The sequence below is a fragment of the Osmia bicornis genome, chromosome 10, assembly GCF_907164935.1.
Source record: "Osmia bicornis bicornis chromosome 10, iOsmBic2.1, whole genome shotgun sequence".
Taxonomy (NCBI): domain Eukaryota; kingdom Metazoa; phylum Arthropoda; class Insecta; order Hymenoptera; family Megachilidae; genus Osmia; species Osmia bicornis.
Window position 1 is genome coordinate 4,493,580 of NC_060225.1, and position 22,547 is coordinate 4,516,126.

At 38.5% G+C, this 22,547-nt stretch overlaps 2 protein-coding genes across 8 annotated transcripts in view; both read right to left on the bottom strand.

Moving 5' to 3' along the window:
- The window catches only part of LOC114873887 (tubulin monoglutamylase TTLL4-like), a 119,880-nt gene that overhangs the window by 3,452 nt on the left and 93,881 nt on the right, over positions 1–22,547 (bottom strand). The window contains exon 1 of one of the 7 annotated variants that reach the window (XM_029182657.2): positions 5,239–5,473. The exons of 5 other annotated variants lie outside the window; for them this stretch is intronic. The gene's annotated coding sequence lies outside the window, so the exon portion shown is untranslated. Of the gene's footprint in view, positions 1–5,238; positions 5,474–22,547 lie in introns of those variants that run through there. One more of the 7 variants, XM_029182656.2, reaches the window with a different exon arrangement.
- LOC114873890 (enhancer of split mbeta protein-like) lies at positions 827–2,041 on the bottom strand. The gene has a single exon (XM_029182662.2). It carries the CDS (start codon positions 1,902–1,904, stop codon positions 1,269–1,271), a length of 636 nt encoding a protein of 211 aa, XP_029038495.1. The 5' UTR covers positions 1,905–2,041; the 3' UTR covers positions 827–1,268.

The following is a 22,547-nucleotide window of genomic DNA, read 5'->3' on the forward strand; positions in this document are numbered from 1 at the left end:
CTGGAAAGCTTGAAGGAATAAAAAGAAGAGACTTATGATCGATCGTCGTTAACGAACAAACCTTCGATGATTGCTTGCAAATTCGACGCCGATCTTTTCCAACGGCGAAAACATCTGCGCACGTTATTACGGTTTTTAATCGGACGATCTCCATACAACGGGCGATCGATTATTTATGGTGCGAACGAACAACGATGTAAGGTGTAAATTAAAGTTATCTGGTGAATTTACTTTGATAGAGAGCTTCGGGTTAATGAAGCATTTAATGAAAAATGAAATTTGTTTACTTTTTCATAAATAAAATTAATGTAACTTTAGACTGTGTTTGCAGTTTGTATATTATATTATTTTCTAGATTTTCATTTGGAAAAGCTATGATTCCATATGGAAAATTGAAAGAGTTAAATATTTATTATCATAAAATGTATAATATAGTATTGTATTTTAATAAGCAGAGGTTATACCAATTAATTAATAATCTACTGCATATGACTATTACAAGACTCTAATGAATTTCAGAAAATGGAGGAATCTAAAACTAAGAAAAGGACAATGAATAATGAATCTTACTTGAGAAATTTCAAGGAAATAAAATAAACCAGAAACAAGCGGAAATTGTCTTTTGAACCTTGATCATATTAAATATGTAAACTTTCTGCTAATGAGTCTAGATAATGAAAACAATAATAATAAACAGGTTATTAATGAGACAAATGACTAGGAAACGAGGGAAAGGAGATAAACACTATAGGATACCAAATCGCCAAATTCGACCAAATAGAATTAAAACAATCTGTTTATTGAATATCGCTTGACGTGCGATCGGTTGTAACAAAAATCACCGAATGTTTCATTACGTCTAAAAAAGAAAAAAATGAAAAACTGTCTCTTAAACATAACAAATTATAATCTATATAATAATAATCATTTTACATTATGAGAACATAGTTATCTCAGGTACAGAATTGAACCCTATCACAGACAGTCACTTAAAGCTTCGTCACCTATATTATTTACATATTAAAGTGAAAAGAAGAATAGAGAGCTTCTCTGATAATTAGAAAAAAAAAAAAAAACTTTCATCTCTCTCGACTAAACCATCGAGGTTAAACAATTTTCAACATATGGAAGACAATGATTCGTCGTTTTCCCTCCGATTCGGAAATCTACTCCGTCGTCGATCAGAGTTACATATCACCAGGGAAGGAATAATAATAAGTCCAATTGAAAAATTTCAATGTTTAAACAAAAACTTCATCTTCATCGGATCACCAGGGTCTCCAGACAGCGTTAGACGACTCCGTGGACTCCCCGGAAGAGCTGGCGACACTGACAGGACTCTGGGGTGGCGTGTAAACGTTTTGCGGTACGTTGACCATGACACTGGTGGCGGGACTGACAGGGACCACCTTGTTGACAGGATTCACAGTATTGGAAGAACTGTTGGTACTTCCGACAGGACTGGCGGCTGGTCCTTCGAGTCTTCTCAAACATCCACCGAGGTGTCTCATCAACTGTGCACCGGCAGCTGGATGAACGGCAGCGGCCACAGGGGTTGAGAGGAACGAGGACACTTCCTGTGCGCACTGGGTGAATCCATCTCTGAATCTATCCGCGTAACTGTTCTCCGGCGTCAGGGTGAGTCTCCTGGCAGCTCTGAGTGTATGGAGATGACGAACGGTAAGCTCCAATATATCAGCCTTCTCCAATTTAGCAACGTTCTCCCCTTCGGCTTGCAAAGCCGTCACCATAAGGTCCTTCAACTCGTCCAGGCAACGATTGATCCTCGCTCGCCTCTTCCTCTCCAGCATCGGTTTCATTACCTTCCTGTACTGGTAAGTCCTCGACACTGGCTCTTCGTACTCCATACCACCGACCGGTGTGTAACTGGTTTGAGGTGCCATATCGTGATATCAGGTATGATTTATCCTTCTCACTTAGGCACTTAGGTCACAGTATATCAAGCCCGATTGCGTGAATTGTATGCGTGCGTTTAGGCAGTTAGGACTCGGAGTGCCGAGACTGCTTGCGCTACCGTGTTTGCGACGGTTCTGAGTCCCTGGTGGGGACCGACCGGCTACTTATATCTTCCACGGGTCCTCCCCACCCGTTCAGCCCTCGCGATGCCCCGTCCGACCACTCCGGGGACTTCTTTACGGGAGAAGGGTGTCGGCCACATGGCGAGGGGAGCTGCGCGGTGGGGAGGGAGAGGCAAACAGTGAACCCCGCGCAGCCAGCCAGCAGCCGGAGCGTATCGTGGGAAGCTCGCGGGCCGAACAGTTCCCACAGATCGGGGGCCTGTTGGGCCCGGCACAGGTTCCCTCCACGCGTTCCCCTCTATCTGTGTATGCTCAGTCGAGTGGCGCAGGGGGACTCTTCGTTGGTGTCGGCGCGCGGGAGAGGACCATTTCGTGCACACCTGCACGAAAGGAGAATGGGCATCTCGATGCTGCCGCTTCTGCTAACGCTCCTACTACTCTGCCCTCTTCCCTTCACGGGGAACACGGGGGGAAAAAAGAAGCGAGCACACGCCATGACGCGCGACCAGCACGAGGGCGAACCGCGCAATCCGCTCTGATCCTCGCGCGCTCTTCTACTCCTCCTCTTCTTCTTCTTCTTCTTCTTGCTTTTCCAGCCATTTCGCTGCCGTTTGATTATTATGGGTGGTTGGCAGATCAAATGTATAACGTCTATGATTTTTCTTCACCTATTTCAGCAAACGGCTCAATTTGCACGAGCGAAATGTATATCTTCGCACGAACGTTTCAAATCGTCAACCAGCCGCGTTGTTTTTACCATCGACGCCCATGAATAAAACATACCGGGGCTCCATATTGCCCGAGAGAAACTTGTGAAACGCATTTCTTTCCGCGCACTGAATCTGATAATGCTCGCGGCGCGTAGGAGTGACACGCGTGTGCGAGTCGCACGCAACATTCATTATCAACGATTTTTAACGAACACCGTGTGCGCGCGAGTTACAACAGCGTGATCGATAAAGGCGACAACGAGGTGAAACGAGCCTCACGGCGGCGTATCGGTAGCGAAATTGATTGGAAAGAAAAATACGGCTAATTTTTCGTGACTTTCACGAAAACGCTTTCGCCGAGGAGGTTAATTAAAAATATTTTCATATCGATTCGTAGGACGTTCGTTTCCTCCGGCCATTTCCGATCCGCGCAATAATTAACTCGTCAAATAGCCTATCGATCGAGTTTATTGATCGCAAGAGATACGGTGTTGATAAATACCAAGCTTTTTAATTTACACCTTGCTCGGGGCGGGTGTACGCTGCTCGATAATTGCCTCGATGGATGGGAGGATCATCTACATACACAGCGGTTCGAATATCTCAAATCTTCTTCAATTTTGATAGCGGTCCTTCTCATTAAGGGTCCAAAGTTGGTCAGATTTGACAGGAGGCATCGGGCAGCACGCGACGCTCACAGAAGCGCGCTCGCGTCGACATCGAATTTCCGATAAGAAAACAAGTTCTCTCGGATGGTTTTTTCGCGAGGCAACCCTTGGGTCCGCTTTGACCGGTTTATTGGAATCCAGTCGTTCGCTGGGTGCATCGATGCAACTAGACCCACGACACTTGTTGATTAACTGGAATACCATCGACGCGACGCCGAGTAGCACGTGTACAAAGCGCGTGTCGCCGCCGCTCGGCTTCTCGACACGCTGAATCACGATCTTGGCGTACGAGCCGGGCCAGATCCTATTCTCCTCGATGTAGAACAATTGAAATAGCGCGATACGCGTATCGTCCTCCTTTATACGAGTCGTTTGACGAAAATACGCGAAGATCGATGGTGGTGGTGGTGGTGGTGGTTCAAGTAGTTAAGCGGAAGACTTCTTGTACAGTCTGCTTGGTTACTTGTTACTTGTGCGATAGAAAATGTGATTTTTCGGAAAATTAACCCTTTGCGGATAGTAATTTATAATTCCATACAAAGATTTATAATATTTGCTTTGAAGAATAAAAATATTACTTCCTTTATTTTAAATTAATAATACTCTGTGCAAGGTGAAAAATACTCTGTCCCCAAAGGGTTAAATTCAAATGCTTCCCAAATTATAAGTGATACTATAATAATTGTGAAACGATTAATTACTCATTTGAGACATATCGGTCATCAGTGATGCTCATAGGAGTCGACGTGTTAACATTCAAAGTTTTTCATAATCTGAATTGACTGGAGCTTTCCTTCCAAGGAGCCAGGGTATTAGAAAAAGGTCCCGGGTTTGATGGCGGGACAACCGGTTTTCAGATTGTCGCGATCGTCAGCCGATTTCTCGAATTAAGCGTACGATGTTAATGGGGGCCAGCCATCCCTGGCGGACAGGTTTCGCTTTGCGGGACTTAACGAGGTGTTTAGCCCTTTTGGAAGCCGATAGGCCAAACAAGGGTCCTCAGTGGGCCGGTCCGAGTATTTACGAGGCTTCACGAGCAAACTGGCCGGACAATCTCTCGCGGATCGAGCAACGATGTGTTCCGTTCGTTAAAGAATTCGATCGTTTCGGTATACGAACGCCCTTAACTACCGATCGGCTTCTCTTTTACTCTCGTCTCTACGATCGCCGCTAGAAATCTCTTCGGGATTGTTCGACGACACCAGCCACAAGGATTCCGTGATGTCTCTTTAAAGCAACAGACACGCCGATAGGATCGCACCGCGAACCTTTTTTCGGCGCCGTTGATTATGGGCCTCGAATAGGAACCGATACCATCGACCAGGCTACCGTGTGGAATTTATTTAGATGGCGTTATAATTGTACTCGGAGACGGCTGCGCCTCGCATTCGTTCGATTTTATGTCTCTCTTTGCTTTCTCGTCTCGAAATTCAATTTCTGAAGAGTTCAGAGAGACCAAATTGAGATTTTGATTCCTTCTAACCGTGCTAAGTGGGATCGGTAATTTTTTTTTTTTTAATTTGTTGCTGAAATATAGTGCTTGAGATGTAATATTTAAATATTTTTAAGATACAGTAATTGGAGATAATTTAAATTATTTAGAATTAATATCTGAAGGTGTTGTTTGCAGAAAACATAAAGAGTAGCTTAATAATTACCAGAATTTTTCAAATTTGCTAGCCAATAATATCACAAAAATATTTCAAATTCTCCACTCATGGTAGTCAAATGATGAATCCATAAATAATAAAATCGAATTAAAATTAAATAAATTAACATTACTAGAAAACTAACAATTTGTTGAGAATAATTTATTTTTACCTGTCTCGTGTTCCTTCCTAAATGATCCTCACTCCTCAAATTACAAAGAATGTAAAATAAATAAAAAAAGATATCACTGTACCAACACAAATATTATCTTTTATAAACATCAACTTTTATAGACACGTACACACACGATATCACGTTTGGGCAGACACAGTCAAGTACTCGCGAAAGAGTAATTAAACATGCACGATTCGCACAAACTCTCTATCTCCAACTCTATTATCTATGAGACACGGCTACTTCGATACAATTGTGCCGGAGCCGCCACAATATATTTTCGCGTTCGTTTTGGCATTGTGCCGGACTCCTCGGTTACGTTGAAATAATTTCGTCAGCGACATACTGATGTGTCATCCATTTATTATTAATGCCTCGACTGCATCGATGACCGCCCACAATTGAGCAATTAATAACGGTGGAATGGAATGGCATTAATAGAAATCTTTCGATTGTTTATCAAGGCTCGATGATTCACTTTCGTCTCGATTTATTGTTAGATTTGACATTTAGATGAATTTAAATGTTTCTTTAGCGTTTGAATTATTGAAATTGAAAATTATAGAAATGAGAAGATAACTCGTGAATGGAATGTTACATTGTGCATGATTGGTACACGATGACCTCAACCTTCAGATGTCGAATGAGTTAGATTTTACACGAATTTACATCTTAAAATAGCAAATGAATAAGTTGCAACAGTTGCATGATGCATAAGTGCAGAATATAGAAATTAGAGGGCATCATATTTTATTATTAATCAATTGTGAGTATAATTTGTAATTTCTGACAAATAAATTTGTTTAAAGATGTAACTGAATTTCATAGACAGAAAATTATTTCGATTCCTTCTGTTAATTTCATTAATTAAGAATTAAGAATAAATTGCAAATTAAAAATTACAATCTTCACTTCTTGATTCATCCACCCAGAAGAAGATTTATTTATCTAATATCATAATGTTCCAAATAACCATAATATATAAACTATATAACCAAGAAGAAAAAACCATCAGATCACAGTTATAGCTACCTATAAAATTATTTCTAACATTTAAAAAAAAAAAACCGACCAATATCCGGTCGCATCGATCGAACCACTTAAATCGTAAGACGGTTGAAACTCAATTTTCTGAAACATGAAATCCTGCACTAAGAACAGTTGAAGAACTTTTATTTTCATATATTTTCCCACAGGAAATCATAGACTCGGTTCATCTATCATCGTTTATAACTGACGACAGCACGATTCCAATCGAGCTATCCGCTCGATGAAAGGGTTAAACGTTCCTGTCGCGATAAAGCGTGATTCTTTTTTCCAGGTCGTTTGGTATATATATGGTTTCCAACGTTGAAAACGAGGCATTAGCATCAGTGAAACGCCGGTAGAGACCGGTAGGATAATTACACTGATTGGTCGTCCGAGCCGGATGCATTTGCTTGCTTGCACTCGCGCGAGCGAGCGGACGCGCGTGCACGCGACCGTGTGCCTGTTGAGCTGAAACGAGCGTTATCCGCGCTGGCACGCCGCTATCATCGGGACACCGGCTGCGATATTATTAATCGCGTTAACGACCCTACACTGATACACTTCCCTTACGATAGATTCCAATTACTCTTTACATCACTTTTTAATGGTCAATTTTTGGTTCTGTTCGGCGATACATCCAATAGTCTGTCATGATTTATAATAGGTAGTAAGATAGTAAGGTAGGATTTGTACTGTTTTAATTTGGAGCTTTTTAATATTCTAAATAGGCAGATAATTTATAAGATACCTGGGTAGGTCGCGGGTACTCGGGTATCACCCCTAGATATTCTAATTTGAAAATTCTAAATATCCTCAGTTTCAAATTTCAAATATTTTAAATGAAAAATTATAAATATCCTAAATTTCAAATTCTAAATATTCTAAATTGAAAATTTGAAATTTCAAATATTCTAAATTGAGAATTCTGAATTTCCTAAGTTTCAAATTCCAAATATTCTAAACTAAAAATTCTAAATACCCTAAGTTTCAAATACCAATTATTCTAAATTACCTAAATTATAAAATATATCCATTTGAAATCGTAGCATTACATCATGCACGCGAGATTGCGCAGAGAGGAACCGAAGAAAGTTACCTGAAGAAGGCCAATCAATATCGTCCAACGAAGCCAGTAATCCATATCCGACGATACCAAATCATATTAACCGAGAAAAAAAAAAAAAAAGAATTAACGTGAGATCTTGTCTCAACGTAAGATCTCCTATTTTCTTTGTCTCTCAGAGCAGAACAATGAAACAGAGACACAAAATCACGGCAGAGAAGATTGAATAATCCAGTTCGGCGAGGCTAATTCGGAACGTGCCGGTATACGAAACGCTTCCGCACTGTGTTCCACGTATCCCTCTTCATCGTCGATTTCACCACTTCTCTTTCTCCGGGTTCTGTTTGGCCCCGTTGTCTATCCTGGTCACGCGAACCCCCGGCAAGGTTCACCGGTGGGTTCTGTTCTGGCGCAGAACACGGGTAGCCTCGCCACCAAATTCCTCCTCGCTGTTGTGGCTCGTGCTACGAGAAACGTGGGAAGATTCTCAGGCCTCGAAGCCGTTCGTGTCCCCACCATGTGCAACGAACACGCGTTGCAACCGGCTGCATGTGCATGCAGAAGCACACGTTCATATTACCGATCAAAAGTCTAGTTATTGTCTATCACATGATCAAATCCAGGTCATCTATTTTAATACAATTCTTAAATTGAGAACAAATTTTCATCAATTTTCTCCATGGTTCATTAAATAAACTGATATCTGTTGATTGGACTAATTAATAATTAAATCAATATTCTTCATTTGATTAGAAGACAAATTAGCGATACGTTGATCTTGTCGATTAAATGTTATTTTCTCCATGGTTCATTAAATGAACTGATATCTGTTGATTGCATTAATTAATAATTAAATCAATTTTCTCCGTTTCATTGTAAGACTAATTAGCAGCACGTCGATCTTGTCGATTAAATGTTATTGTGGATAGCGTTTCTGGAGAGTCTACGTGAAATTCGATAAGTGTCTTAAGACTTTTGAGCAGTAGTGTACACGCGAACGCGCCTTCATGTGGGAACATAGAGGCGTCGTGGTCTCCTCTCGTCTCCCGATCGCATTGTGCACCGAGCCGTGAGTCCTCTTTGTGAAGCAGAAGAGCTAACCTGGACGGTAATGTAACCTTAGCGGTGGCCCCATTGCCGCTTGTTGTGCACATAATACGAGGCTATTGTACCGAGCACGGGCCATATTGTTGCCCACGTCTCGATCGGCACCCTGCAGACGCCAACGGCACCAAGGATCCCTTGCTTCCTCTTTCTTCTTTTCGCAGATCCTCTTTCTTTTTCAACAAACTCTTCGCTGAACTTCCTGATTTCAATCGGTGCGGATTTTCAGATAGGTTTTTCGATATTTTTACAGAAAATAGGAGCTGTACTGTTATTTTAAATAAGTAGGTCTGATAAAAAAATGTATTTAAATAAAGTTCTGTTTTTATTAAAATTTATGTAGATTTAAAATTTTGTAAAATTTAGAGAAATTATTCTTTTTATACTGTTTGTGTTTACAGTGCAGTTATTTGAATATAAGAATATTGGGAAATAAGGTCTCGTGCGAAACGGGAAGAGTTAGTAACTTGAACCCTTAAAAGCCAAGCCAGTTGGCACCTGAGTGAAAATGGTAATCGATAACATCACAGATTTCTGCTACCGGTAGGAGAAGTTTCATGCAGTACTGCAGATGGTTAACGTGAGCCCGTCATTCAGGAAATTAAGTTTCGTGTTGCCCTAAATTAATACCTGCTTCCTTCTTATTCGCGCAGGAACCGATTCTAAACACTTCCATGCTTTCGCAATTCAATCAAGACTTTTAATTAATTCTCTTGTATACGCTTGGAGAGACCAATTTCTGAATGTTAAATATTTAGAATATTTTGATCATGGAACTTAGAATATTTAAAACATGAAATTTGAAAAATTGGACCATGAAATTTAGAATAGTTGAAATATGAAATTTGGAAAATTTGGGCTATGCAACCTACAATACTTAAAATGTGAAATTTGAAATATTTTGATTGTAGAACTTAGAATACTTGAAATAGGAAATTTGGAAAATTTGAGCTATGAAATCTAGAATACTTAAAAATTGAAATTTGGAATATTGAGACTACGGAACTTAGAATATTCAAAGCATGAAATTTGAAAAATTGGACCATGAAGTTTCGAATAGTTGAAATATGAAATTTGGAAAATTTTGGCTATGCAACCTACAATACTTAAAACGTGAAATTTGAAATATTGGGACTATGGAACTTAGAATACTTGAAATATGAAATTTGGAAAACTTGAACTATCGAACGTAGAATATTCAAAATATGAAATTTAGAATATTAATTCCAATTAACCCCAAACAAAATCTTACCACAATGGTAACGATAAAATTCCAAGACACCCAGTACAGAAACCTTCCCCCATGCAAAAGGCTGAAACAAAGCACGCAAATGTGATCCCCTAGCAATAACAGCAAGGTAGCGATAATTACGCATGGATTAAAAGAACACAGGCAAGGTCAGCGTTTTATTCGCCAGTTATTTACAAGCACTTATCGGACAAATATTTATACGTCCAGATTATCCAGCTGGCCGTGGTCTGTGAACACCCGTGGTCACAGAGAACCATCTGTACAAGAAATCTGCTCATTTTTCCACATCTTTATAAAGATAAGGGAACGCTGTGTATATTGCAACCATGCGGGTACTAATACCATTCTTACTACCAATAATTGCTATCACGTAAAATGCCTCCGTCTGTTCGGAGTACTAATTTTTGATTGGAAGAGCCTCCTTCAAGGATTTCCAACAACCATGGACGGAGAACGTCGGGATATCATTACAAACCGGGACAATTCATTGAGCTTATTTAACATGTAAAATATGGATTACGAAAGTAATCGACAGGGAATAATCAATTTCCTTGCCGTTGGCGGAGTTTTTCATTTCGAAACGTGTTATTACCGACATTTTGCTTTTGCACCACTCTACGAACGTCCACGAGCGAACACTTTCAATCCTGATGATAATAAATATTAGGTGGCATGATCCTTGATTTCCTTTCTTCATTTTATTACGAGAATTCTTTTAACACCATAGGATGGCTGGGATCGAAAATAAAATAAAATAAAATAAAACAATGTGTTTTAATCTTACAGCTGGAAGAAAGAGCGGTTTTTGATCATTTATAAATTAATCAAAAAGTTTAATTTTCTACTTTCTTAAATTCTGCATTATCATCTTTATTCACTTTCACTCGATATTTCCACCGAGTAATTGTTCATTTATTTAACAAAATTTGCCAAATCATTTCCTATAAAGCAAGTTTCGCTTTGGGATACAACGAAAGGGTTAATGGAGTCGAAGTTTTACGTAACGAAGTGACGGATGCACGCGCGTGTTACTAAAATTTATAAAGAAGAATCGTTCCGAACGTGATTAATTCGTCTCGTGCGACTAGCATCCACTCTCGGCTCGATTCCGTGTGCGTGTACGGTTACGTAAGGGGCTTAAATGGGCTTCACCTCTCAATCTGGGGAGCGGTGAAAGTCAACGGGGCTCGAACAAGTGAATTCGACGTGGTCGAAATCGAATGGACGGCCTTTGATAATTAATTCGAGATACGCACCTTGGTCCCACGGAAGTGGACCGGTTCGATGGATGAAAAATTTCCTCCTCGTTTGTCAACCATCGTTCGACAATGTCCAATGGTCGATGGTCAAGGGAAAAATGGTCCAAATGTTGGCCACCCGTTATTCATTTCTTTTGTATTTTTACGGGGCTCTCTCCATGGTCCGCCGTTCGAAAATTGATATTCTCTAGTTACATATATTTCATTTTTGCCACATTTTTTTCTTTCCTCCAATCATCATTTATTCTAGGACCAAGGGAAATCTACCATGTTCGCTGTTGTACGAATATTATTATAACCCTTTTCGTTCGAAATGACCTGCTTTCTTCGACCACACAAAAGCCTAAAATTACTTCGAAACACCGTTCTCGATGTCTGTCAAAGAACACATACCGAGGACGCGTCTCATTCAATCAGAAGTACCATCACGCGAGGCCCTTCGGTAAACATATGAAAACGACCGCGTGACCTGTTTAGCCGAGGAATTACACCTGCCAAAGCGAGAGAAGATTACCACCGGGTCTCGAATTTTCGTGTCTCGCACGGGAAAAAGGAGATCCAAGAGGTCAAGGAGGGCTGCAATTTTCGCGGTTCGAATTTTTCGTCCATCAGAGACTCGTACCGTTACTTCTCGGTAATCGTGTCTCATCCCTTTGCTCGGACCCGGTTCCAGAAGCCACCTGCTTCGTGTACCTCGACTCGAATTAACGTCGATGTTAACTGAAAGATTACTCGTGCAACGGTCCCCTGCCGGGCACCGTGTTCGAATTTTATTTCTTCATTTTTCGTAATGGTCACAAGTTGTTCCTGCCCTTACCAGTGCGACAGATTTTTCAATTTTCTTCGAGAAATGAAATTTAGATAAATTAATGAATTAATTAGTAAACTAGCGTCATCTAACCCTTGAAAAATGCTCCCATTTTGATTATAATTATTTTGATGCATAAATAAAACGTCTTTGTATAAGAATTTGAATATTGTAATAAAATCATGTAATATTTTGTGTTATCTTGTAATATTTTTCTGTCATCAAATTCCGTCGGTCAATTTTATATACAACAACACGATACACCGTGCGCTATTCTTTTTTGAAAATGATCTCATTAACGCACCGAGGCTACAAGAAAAATGGCACCTGATCGCATAAAACGTAACCCAAGGCGAGGAAACTAATTAATACCCCTATACCGGCGAACCTTGCGCGAGCATCGATCTCGCAACGCACTCTAACCGTCAATCGTTCGAACGATTAATTAATTGCAAATTGGCCAAGCGAGCGATAAAGTTTCATGCGAAGCGAAGACCGTTCGAGTTACACACGAAACAAGTTGTCCTTCGCCCCTCTCGAGTGCCGTTGCTCGAGGAACTCTCATAGAGTGGTTCGTGTTTTTCCCTTTTTTTCTTTCTCTCTTCCTTTTTACCAAACGATCGGCAAGCTTTAAACGAGCAGCGGCTAATTAACAACCGCTACCGGTTAACGTTCTCCGAGGACCATTTCAACCGCAGGCGTTTCTACGTCCAACGATATTTCTCTATTCTCCAACTGTGAACGGCGGCGCCATATCTTTTTTTCTTTTTTTTTTTCATTTTCTTATGCTTCAACAGAACACGTCGGCGTCCCTTTCTTGGCTCCCCTTATCCGTTAACGTTTAATTATACCCCGATTTTTTTTTTTTCTTTAGTCTCTCCATTAAAACAGCATCCACGAAGACGAACGAGCCTTGGTTTCATTTAAATTTGAAATTTTCTTGGATCTTGCTGAAGCTTCTCTTTTTAATTCAATATCATTGTAAAATGTAGTTTTTAATAGAATAATTCAGTTAAGTAGAGAAGCGTTTAATTTGTACATTGTATATTAAAATAACACTTGAACAATATTAATCGTATGAAAAATGAAATACTGTAAATTTAATTAATTATGGTATCAACCTAATGAAGTTGAGTGATGTTAATTATGTAAAAGAATGAAATTCTGTAAATTTGATTAATTATGGTAACTTAATAAAGTTACAATTTTTTGAAAGGTAAAATTGTGTTAATTTATTGTTCCTTGTAAACTACCCTCGACGACCTCAAATCAATCACGTCATCCCAAAATGGTCCCAAACAAATGAACCCTCCCCTCACGAAAACATTCCATCAAGAAAACTAAAGGATCTCGAAGAGTCAAATAAGACCCACCCCCGTCGATTGTCTCAATCAAAGAAAAATCCCTCGTGACAGGCACGATCCGGCAAATCATTTAACACCCCTCGACGGAGGTAGCGCCGGCTGCGCGGTTCCTCGATCTCCGAAATTAGGGTCGAAAATCATGACACGTCCCCTTTGCACGGGGCTGCTGAGCCTCGTTCCGACGCACAGGTGGTGTCTCTGCTCGTGGGAACTGCTCGAACGTAGTCTTCCCGTGTTGGAAGAGGCTGCACTCGAACGGTCTGCCCTTCTCCTCTTTTTTCGATCTACCCTGTGGCGAAGGGGCAGAAAAGCCCTCGTGTAGCCACCCTGAATCGAACCATTCTTCTCGTCCTCGTTTGCCTTAGTCCAGGTCTCTTCCTGATGCTTGCGGATCGAAAGGTGCGTGCTGGCGAAGTGTGCTGCTCGTGTGCTGCTCGTGTGCTTATGATGGACACCATGGAATCGTTTAACGCCCGCTGATCTTGCAGCCGTTCGTTTCCATCGGCATGCTGGGGGATGGTTTTCGAATACATTCATGGCAAAACGATGGAGAAAATTTATTTATTCTTTATCTTCTGATTTTTGATGATTATATCCAAGATTTTTATATTTTTAATGGAATTTTCATTTTAATATTCCCGATTGAATTACTGTCCTCGAAAAGCGAACATCGAATAATCACTCGTCCTATCGAAGTTAACGATCTTCGCAATTTCCTGTGTCCATAAAAATCCTGCTTTCGGACACGTTGCTCTGCTCGACGTCTCAAATTTCGTGCAACATTCTTGCCAAATTTGTTGTCTCAATCGAATCGTTTCTCGCTGATCATCGATAAGGAATTCGTTAAAAGGAAGACGAAGAAAAATACTGGTCAGAATGATTCGAAAAAGGTATCTACCAATCCAGTTGCTTGGTATCTTTCACCTTACTCCGTCCACGGTGATCCAACCGCAATTCCAACGTATGATTTACGTTGCCTTTGGCGAATGAAGGGAAGAGAAACAGAGAACGGACAATCACACGATCTCCCCCAAATTGCCAGTGAAAATGCAAAGTCCCGGGTAATATTTGCATACATTGTGTATGCTTATGACCGCTCGCATCGTGTAATAAACTTCCGTTTTTAAATTCGTCTCAATGTTTGAAGAAGCTTGTTAAACGTGATGATTTCGTGATGCACATTGGTAAAGTAGGTCATGAAATTGTTATCGAACTGGGTTTCTTCTTATGAAACTTGATACAGGTTTCTTGTTGGATAAATTAGCTGTACTGTTTTCTGCAGTCTTGTTATTCATTGTTGCATAGCAAATTATTTATTGCAATTTTTGATAACGTAATTGGGTTGTGAAGGCTTATGCAAATTTATATTTTTGAAGATTTTGCATATTAATAATTATTGTTAATTATTGGAAATTAAGAAATAAACGTTGAGATCGTTACACAAAATTTTTAAGGAAGACCTTTTTCATCCACCTGTGCCAAATGGAGGAACGAAACAAGGTAGATCACACGAGAAGATAATTTTCAACTTTCAGACCTTATTACGTAGTAATAACTGATGATTATATCGTAATTAACTTTCTTAAAAGTTTTAAGCAAGATTCTTTCCTTCCCGTTTAAGATACCCGTGTACGCGACACCAGCGCACGGCTAAGATTAAAGGCAAAGATAAGTAATCAATTTTATAAACACAAGTTATTCAACAGTCGTTTCAGAAACTATTTTTATTTTTATAACATTTCCGCGTTCAAATTCTTTCATTAATTAAAGCTTCATTTGCCGTGCTCGATTGAGAAATTCGCAGAATGTTTCATTGATTACTTAAACCAGAAACACGAACATAAATTACAATTGGGGCTCTCCCCATGGTCCGCCGTCCGAACAGTTTTCCCACGGATGCCTACTTTGCATTGAAGTGTAATTTTTTAAATTAAAAAATTCAGTGTAATAATATGAATGTAAATTTACAAAGTCAGAAATTATGAAAAGGATCCGTATCTGTAGAATTTAAAATTACCCTAAACTGAATATAAAAATGAATAATTGCAGAAATGATCAAACATGAATTCAGTTCAAAAATAAACGAAATAATGAATGGATCTACTGATTATCAAACTCCATTATCAACACCTTATATAAATTAACAAAATACCGATTATTTATGCTCCAGAACCTACCAACAATGTGTAGCAATAAATTTACAGAATCTAAATTTATAAAATTCGATCTGAAAATGAATCAGATCATGAGAATCATCAGAAATGAAAAGAAAAATGAATCAGATTCTCAGAAATTAATAGAAAATTCTCGTGTGAACGAAAAAATTCCTTACAGGAAGCGAAGATTGTCTGCACGAGATGTTTTATATAAATATTCATGACCGGTGTATATCTTTCTTTTGTATTCGCGCTGACGAACGGCTATAAAATTATTCGGGCCCTGTTTTTCGGTTAATTGACAACCATTTCATGTTCGTAATGACGGAGCTTCATGACGCTTTAAATGTATCGCGATCGGTTAAAGGAAACGATAAGAATCTCCGATAAATTAATGTGTATACCTTGTGAAATGTTCAACGTACGCGACGATATTACAATGTGAAACCTTATCTCGAGATACCAGTCACCCGAACGATTTATTAACCCTTATTTTCGTCGAATTGCTCTCTCTTATAAGCATAAACTTGTAGAACGATTTCATTCCATCGTGAAACATCATCACTGACAAATTATAAATTTTCTTCGATCAGGTTTTTAATTTACTTTGATGACAAATTTCGAACCCATGTATCTCTGAAGCTTCAAGCTTATCATCAACGTTAAATAAATGTTACATGTATTTTTAAATATGCATTTCTATTTATCATGAAGTGTTCTGACATATAAAATGAAAAAATTCTTCTTGGAAAGGGTTACGTATATTTTTAGTATTTTATTAAACAAGTTTCTATATTTCATTTTAGTCTATATTTTTTAATTTGCATTTTTTAAATCTTAAATTCGTCTGAGTTATAATTAACCCGTGATTAATTATTAACTAAGAGTGGAAATATACAGAAGTGAACCTTTTTGAAGAAAAAATGGCTGTTCCAAGAAATTCAATATTCTCTGATTCGAACGAACAATATGAATAAAAATTTCTCTAAAATGCATCGGTGTCCACGAGCCAGTCCCATGCATTCCATCAATTCAAATGAACCTTCTCGAAGGCGACACCGAAATCTGGTTGCTTTAACGAGCCGGTAAAAAAAAGGCAAGGCGAAAGAGCAAGATGAAAACAACTTATCGTGGTTAATATCAAAGGGGACCGCGGTCTAGAAAGCGAGTAATCCGAAGTGATCCTTAATCCCGAGATTTTCAAAGGGTTACACTCTGTTCCCGAAGGATTAGAATGGAGATTAGTCGGATCAAAGGGACCGGACAAGTTCGAACGGTTGAATTCCATGCGTACGTACACGCATCGTTGGGAATCCGGTTGGTCACGCATCCTGTCCACCATGGTGGTTTCCTTTTGCCAGGCAAATCGACGATGCGAGCCGCGACACGTCCTCCAACGGCCTCGAGAAAACAACACATGCCTTCACACCACGGGTTCCCATAGCCCCGCGGTGGCATTGTCCATGCGGCAGCTCGTGCCTTGACTCTCTCGCCTTGTCTTTTCTCTTCCGCTGTTGCCCTCTTCCTCTTTTATATCTTCATCTTCATTGCTTTCGTCTTAACCCTTTGTTCTATCAGTTTCCCTCTGACCAATATCAGATATATTTGACATGGACATTTGTATTTGTCCATAGTAAAAGTATTAATTCATATCATAATTCCATGGGTATAGGTAAATGAAACTGAAGATTAATTAACGAGCTGATTGGTACAGTAGAAATAACTATATCTAGTCAGACATAGATAAAATATTATAGATTATCAAAGATATAATTAATTTTTTTAAATAGTTCTATTTTACTTTCTTAATTTATTTTTTAATTACTTAACCTGATTAAATTTGTATTTATGGGCACTACAATATGATTTTTTCAATGTGAATAATTGAAATGTAATTTTAAATACGTAACATAATTAGTACCTGATCTATAATATTAATTTAATAACTATGTAATATGTCATAAGTGTTCAGTCATTGGTCTTGACATTTGGAAAATATAAAACAAAATTCTTGGAACACCGTATAGATCCATGACGTACGGCGGTGACGTATGCACATTTAATTCGTTATATTTCCGCTTGATGCCTATGAAAGAATCTCACGAATGCAAATCATTATCCTGCTGCTAAAAGCCACTGTCATCAATTGTATTTTATATATAGATATGATACTGTGTTGTGCCCGAAAATTTCCTTCAGAGAATACTATATTAGGCCACGTGTCCCCTTTTCTTTTTAAATTTATTCAAACAACTTTAATTTGTTTTGATTTCTGTACAGTCATTCGCACTGTTATTATTATTTCCTTATAAAATTCTGAGAATCCCCATCGATTGAGGAAACGACTCACTGGGAATCCCAAATTCTCTTCATTGCAATAAGTATTATATAAAGGTTAACCTTGAATATAAATTAAAGAAATGAAAGTGCAGAAGGTGTGACGTCTTTTCATTCAAATCTTAGACCATTTCAAGAATCTTCATTTTAGCAGCATATGGGGTAACGTGTAGGTACAATTATTGACCACTAAGTCTGCTAAGATAATCGATAGGAATACGAGTTTAATTGGTAGTGTCACACTTAAGTACTTTCGGCCGTAATATATTATTAGCTGAAGCAATCACCATCTACTAATTAGACTTGTGTCAAATTAAAATTAAAATTAAATTATTGTCCCTGTGCCGTCTGGGTGCAAGATCGTGGATAAAGATCCGCGGTGCACAAGGAGTCCTAAGTAGTATTACCGAAAGGGAGTTGAAAAATTTCTATAGGGTAGAAGAGGGGAAAAATTCATCTTAAAAAACGCGGATGACGTAAGGGTTGACTTAAATTGTAGCTCTCTCCATGGTCCGCCGTTCAATACAACAAAATTGTACTGAACAATAAATATCGAATCAAAATTCATTTCTAAATGTAGCATAATTAAAGAGAATCCTATAAATAATAATTTAGTAAAATCATAGAAAAAAAGATGCAGAAAACCGCGTTTATGCACGGTGAACGTTCCCACAGACCCGTGCATGACGATGTTTGACTTTCGATGAATCGATAGGACAAAAAGTCGAGAGATCGACGCCACGACCCTTCTTTTTCCATCAGACTTTTTCCTAGTACACCGAATGGATCCTCTTGATCTCTGTGCACGAACCGTGACAAACGGTTTTTTTATTTTCCGTGGTCGGCTCTCTTGTATAAATATTAATGCGATCACTGGTAACCTTAGCAACGAGTTTTTCAGACCGCGCACGGTATTTATGGAATATACTGTTTTTTGCTTTTTTTCGGAAACCAGTGACACACTGGCTTTTTCGAAAGTCTGTCCAACGTGCACCTCGACACGTGTACACTAGCGATTCGATCAGACTTTTTTGAAGACAATAGTGATCTAGGAGAAGCAGGAATTCTCCAAATCTTAATTTGTATTTGATTAAAGGAGTGATTTAGCGACGATTGTTGTTCCTCGATTTTAGAGTCGTAAAGGCTGTATATAGCGAACGCCTACTTTTGCAACTGCTTTCCTGGCCCGGAATTGTTCTCACGAATTTCAGGGACTCGTCATGGGAATAACAAGCAGCGGGCACACCGCATGACGCGCATACGTATGCCCCGACGCATTTTTGTACACTTGTAACGTCCACGTTTCGAAGAATCGTCGATGAACCCCTCTTGTAACTCTTTCATGCCTAGCTTTTCGACTCTGATGCAAACGTACCCACGTCACTGGACCTCTGTATACCAGGTGTCCCCAAAATACCTATCCACCTTCTCTCAAATATGCAACTTATTCGATTCTTGAAAAAATTTAGGCTTGAATTTTTAAAAAATTAATTTGGAAGAAAAAGAAAATGAGAATGAAAATTTTTATATTAAAAGATTTGAAATTTTCTCCCCAAGAAAAATAAAATAAGGAAATTAATTTTAATTATTTCTGATAAAAATTGTTATCGTTATTGAAGATATAGATATTCTTTCACATCGTTTCATTTTTCGGAGAAATCGTGTGAGACGATTTAATGGGAATCTAATTGCAGCCGAATCTCTTATTACGAACGGTAGCAAGTGGTCTGCCACTGTTCATCAGGATTATTGCAATCCGTAGCAACACTGTCGATTACATGAAATTAATAACAATCAGGCGAATAATGGAGTTGGTTGGTTCGGAACGATCGAACGCTTTCGGATAATTACGTAAGTGAAAGCCAGTGCGCGCTTTTCGGGCGAACGAGCGCTCCGTGTAAACAAATTGGACGTTGTAAACACTTTGTGACCAAATTCGCTGTGCGAGTGGTACAAACGCGGACCAGAAGTCAATTAAAATATATTAATAACGAATACTTTGGTAAAACCGTGCCGGCGGAGGTGAAAGTTCCGGTTAAATCGTCGAAATTACACAGGAAGCTGGGAATTCTCGCACGAATTTCGAGGGAACCGATGTAGAAACATCGCCGGGTCAGACACAAGTTTACTGGATATGAAAATAACGGTGGATGCAAGAGAATTGAAAGGACAATGATAGCAATCAGTTATTTATAGAACGAAATATTTGCATGAAACTTGCAAACAGTTATCTTCATAATTTCGTCACTTTTAATTATTGAATTTAAATATCAATTTTCTGTACTATCAATTTTTAACTTTACTTATTGGACACCTTGTATAAAAATGAAATAAAATGAAGAAGTGGTAGAGTTTAGTTTCGTTGAAATGTTTGTTCGTTGTAAGGCACAGTAGGGGTAAAAGTGGCTTTTAATCGTGAGGTAAATGGTGAATTATTAAAGTGGTCGCATGACCGGTCAGAGCCCCACGAGGAAGTCTCTATCCAGCTGATAGAAATTTCTACTCACGTGCTATGCGATTAGAATCACTGGGGCCGTCACATGACGTATGCCGTCGACGATCAGTGTTACTCGACACGTGACACACGCAGTCATTCTGAAAATCACGGCCTCCAACGACCTTCTGCACTACTTTTCAACAGCCGTCGCTATACTACTTGTTACGCGACGTTTACAATCCAATCTGAACATGAATACCTACAGTGGCCCTCATTAATATTCAAACGCAACGATATTTCGGACTTTGAAGCTATAATTATCAAAATTAACAAAACTTAATCAAGCTTCGACTTTAAACTATTATTGTAATAATAGTGCTATTCGATGTTTGCAATTATATTTATAAAATAAATTTTTAAATTTATCATTTTTTATATTGTCTCATTCGATCACGAATATTTTTCAGATATAAGATTAAATCGTATCGAGTAATGCATATTCTGGAACTAAATGTAAGGAAATGTATGCAATCTTGTACATCAGGGAAGTGCAATTGCACTTTCTTCTTAATGCAACCATGTACTTTTGGATGCATTAATTTTTTGTACTCTCTACAAAAAAAATACTGAAGTACCTGTGCTTGAAAGTTGTCACTTTAACAGTTATTGCATCTTGAAATTTGCTGCATTATTCTGGTGCATCGAAAAAGTGCAACTGCACTTTTTGTACGCAACCATGTAATTTTGACAAATTAAATTGCTCATCCTTTACAAAAAACTACTAAGATAATATTTATGCTTTAAAACTGTTACTTTAATAGTTATTGCAGTTTGAACTTCGTTGCATTGTTGTGGTGCATCAATAAAGTGCAGTTGCATCTTTTTCTTGATGCAACTCTACACTTGTGCGTACATTAAATTTACCATTTTCTACAAAGAAAATATTTATGACTTAAAACTATTAATTCAACAGTTATTTTAACTTTAACTTCGTTGCATTATTGTAGTACATCAACAGATGCATATTTTCATTCTGTTGCACCCTATACAGTTTTCAATTTTGTTCATTATTTATTTTGAGAATCCATACAAAGTGTTGTATATAGAGGAATAAAATAATGTTTGAAAAACACGTGGAGTTTTATGGGGTCACGTATTGTTTCGTGCAATTAACGCAGCACAACGTGTAACACCATAAAAACAATCCCCATTTCCAGAGGCCGACGATTATCCGTGAAACCGGTCCCATTTTTTGATCCGACCGTAATCATGCCGATCGACGATCCTTATCTGGCGATTAATTAAAACTTACTAATCGATAATCACCGGATGCCGACGGAAATCCGTGATCGCTTTGTCGGTTATTTTCTTTACTAACCGGCGAATCGTAGACAGGAGATCGAGTCATCGTTAACTTAAAAATGATTACACTGCACAAAAAACTAAAACTTTCGAATTCTGCATAATATTGCATAAGAAATCTATCAAACTCAATAACAACATTCATGATTGATAAAGAGCCAAAATTAAATTAAAAAAAAAAAGCCTATTTCTACATCAAACGAAATATAAAATAAAGAAAAATATAACAGAATAAGCAATCAGAGCAGCGAAAAAAGCAGAAGGCCATAAGGATAATAAATTATGCCCAAAGTATTAAGAGCATATTAGCTTTCCAAATGCAATTTCTCATCCCTGACAACTTCATCCCTGCATGATGGCTTGATTAGAATGCATTAAGAAGGAGAGAAATGAAAATAAAAATCGGTAGGGCCGCGGACAGGCGAGCATTAATCGATAAAATCATGGGACGAGGGACAGGCAGTCGTCGCCTTTCGAAATCAGCTACCGGATGCATATTCATGTCAACCGAAACGTTGCGACAGACAGCCGACAAAAAAGTAACGATGAATATTTGGATCGTCCTCGGGGAGTGTTCCATCCACGTTGCCAACCTTGATCTCCCCTCGATCTCGATCGAACCGATTGTTTCCGCTGGATCTCTGCTCGAGTAATGAACGTATATAGACGCACCTGCTGGAACTCGTGATAGTCGTTGATCGTTTTTGATCATGTTCTTACATTTGCATCCTTGTATCTTTTATCGCGTCCATATTTAGTCAACACGACTCGTGATTCACACGATTGGAAATTATAGTAATTTCTTTTCTTAATATTAATATTAGGAGGACATAGAAAATGATCATTTTTCAAAATAAAAAAAAATTATTAAATAAGTAGGGTGGAGAATATTTCAAGCTTCCAAATTTTCATTTAGAAGCAAAAAAGAAAATGAAAATTTATAATTTTCATAGTTTTCATTTTCAAGTATGCTTGAAAATCTTTGTAGGCCAAATCACTCACGTGGCAATATAACGAGAGTCTCCCAATTTCAATCAGTAAAGCATCGATTAAATTTTGTAATATCTAGATTTTCAAAAATGGAATCAGAATTATTTGAATCTGGTGCAAAGAATCTCACGATAGGTCATCGCGA

What these genes read in the sequence shown, in the direction of transcription:
- LOC114873890 (XM_029182662.2), bottom strand. Translation starts at nt 1,904, where the DNA reads ATGGCACCTCAAACCAGTTACACACCGGTCGGTGGTATGGAGTACGAA.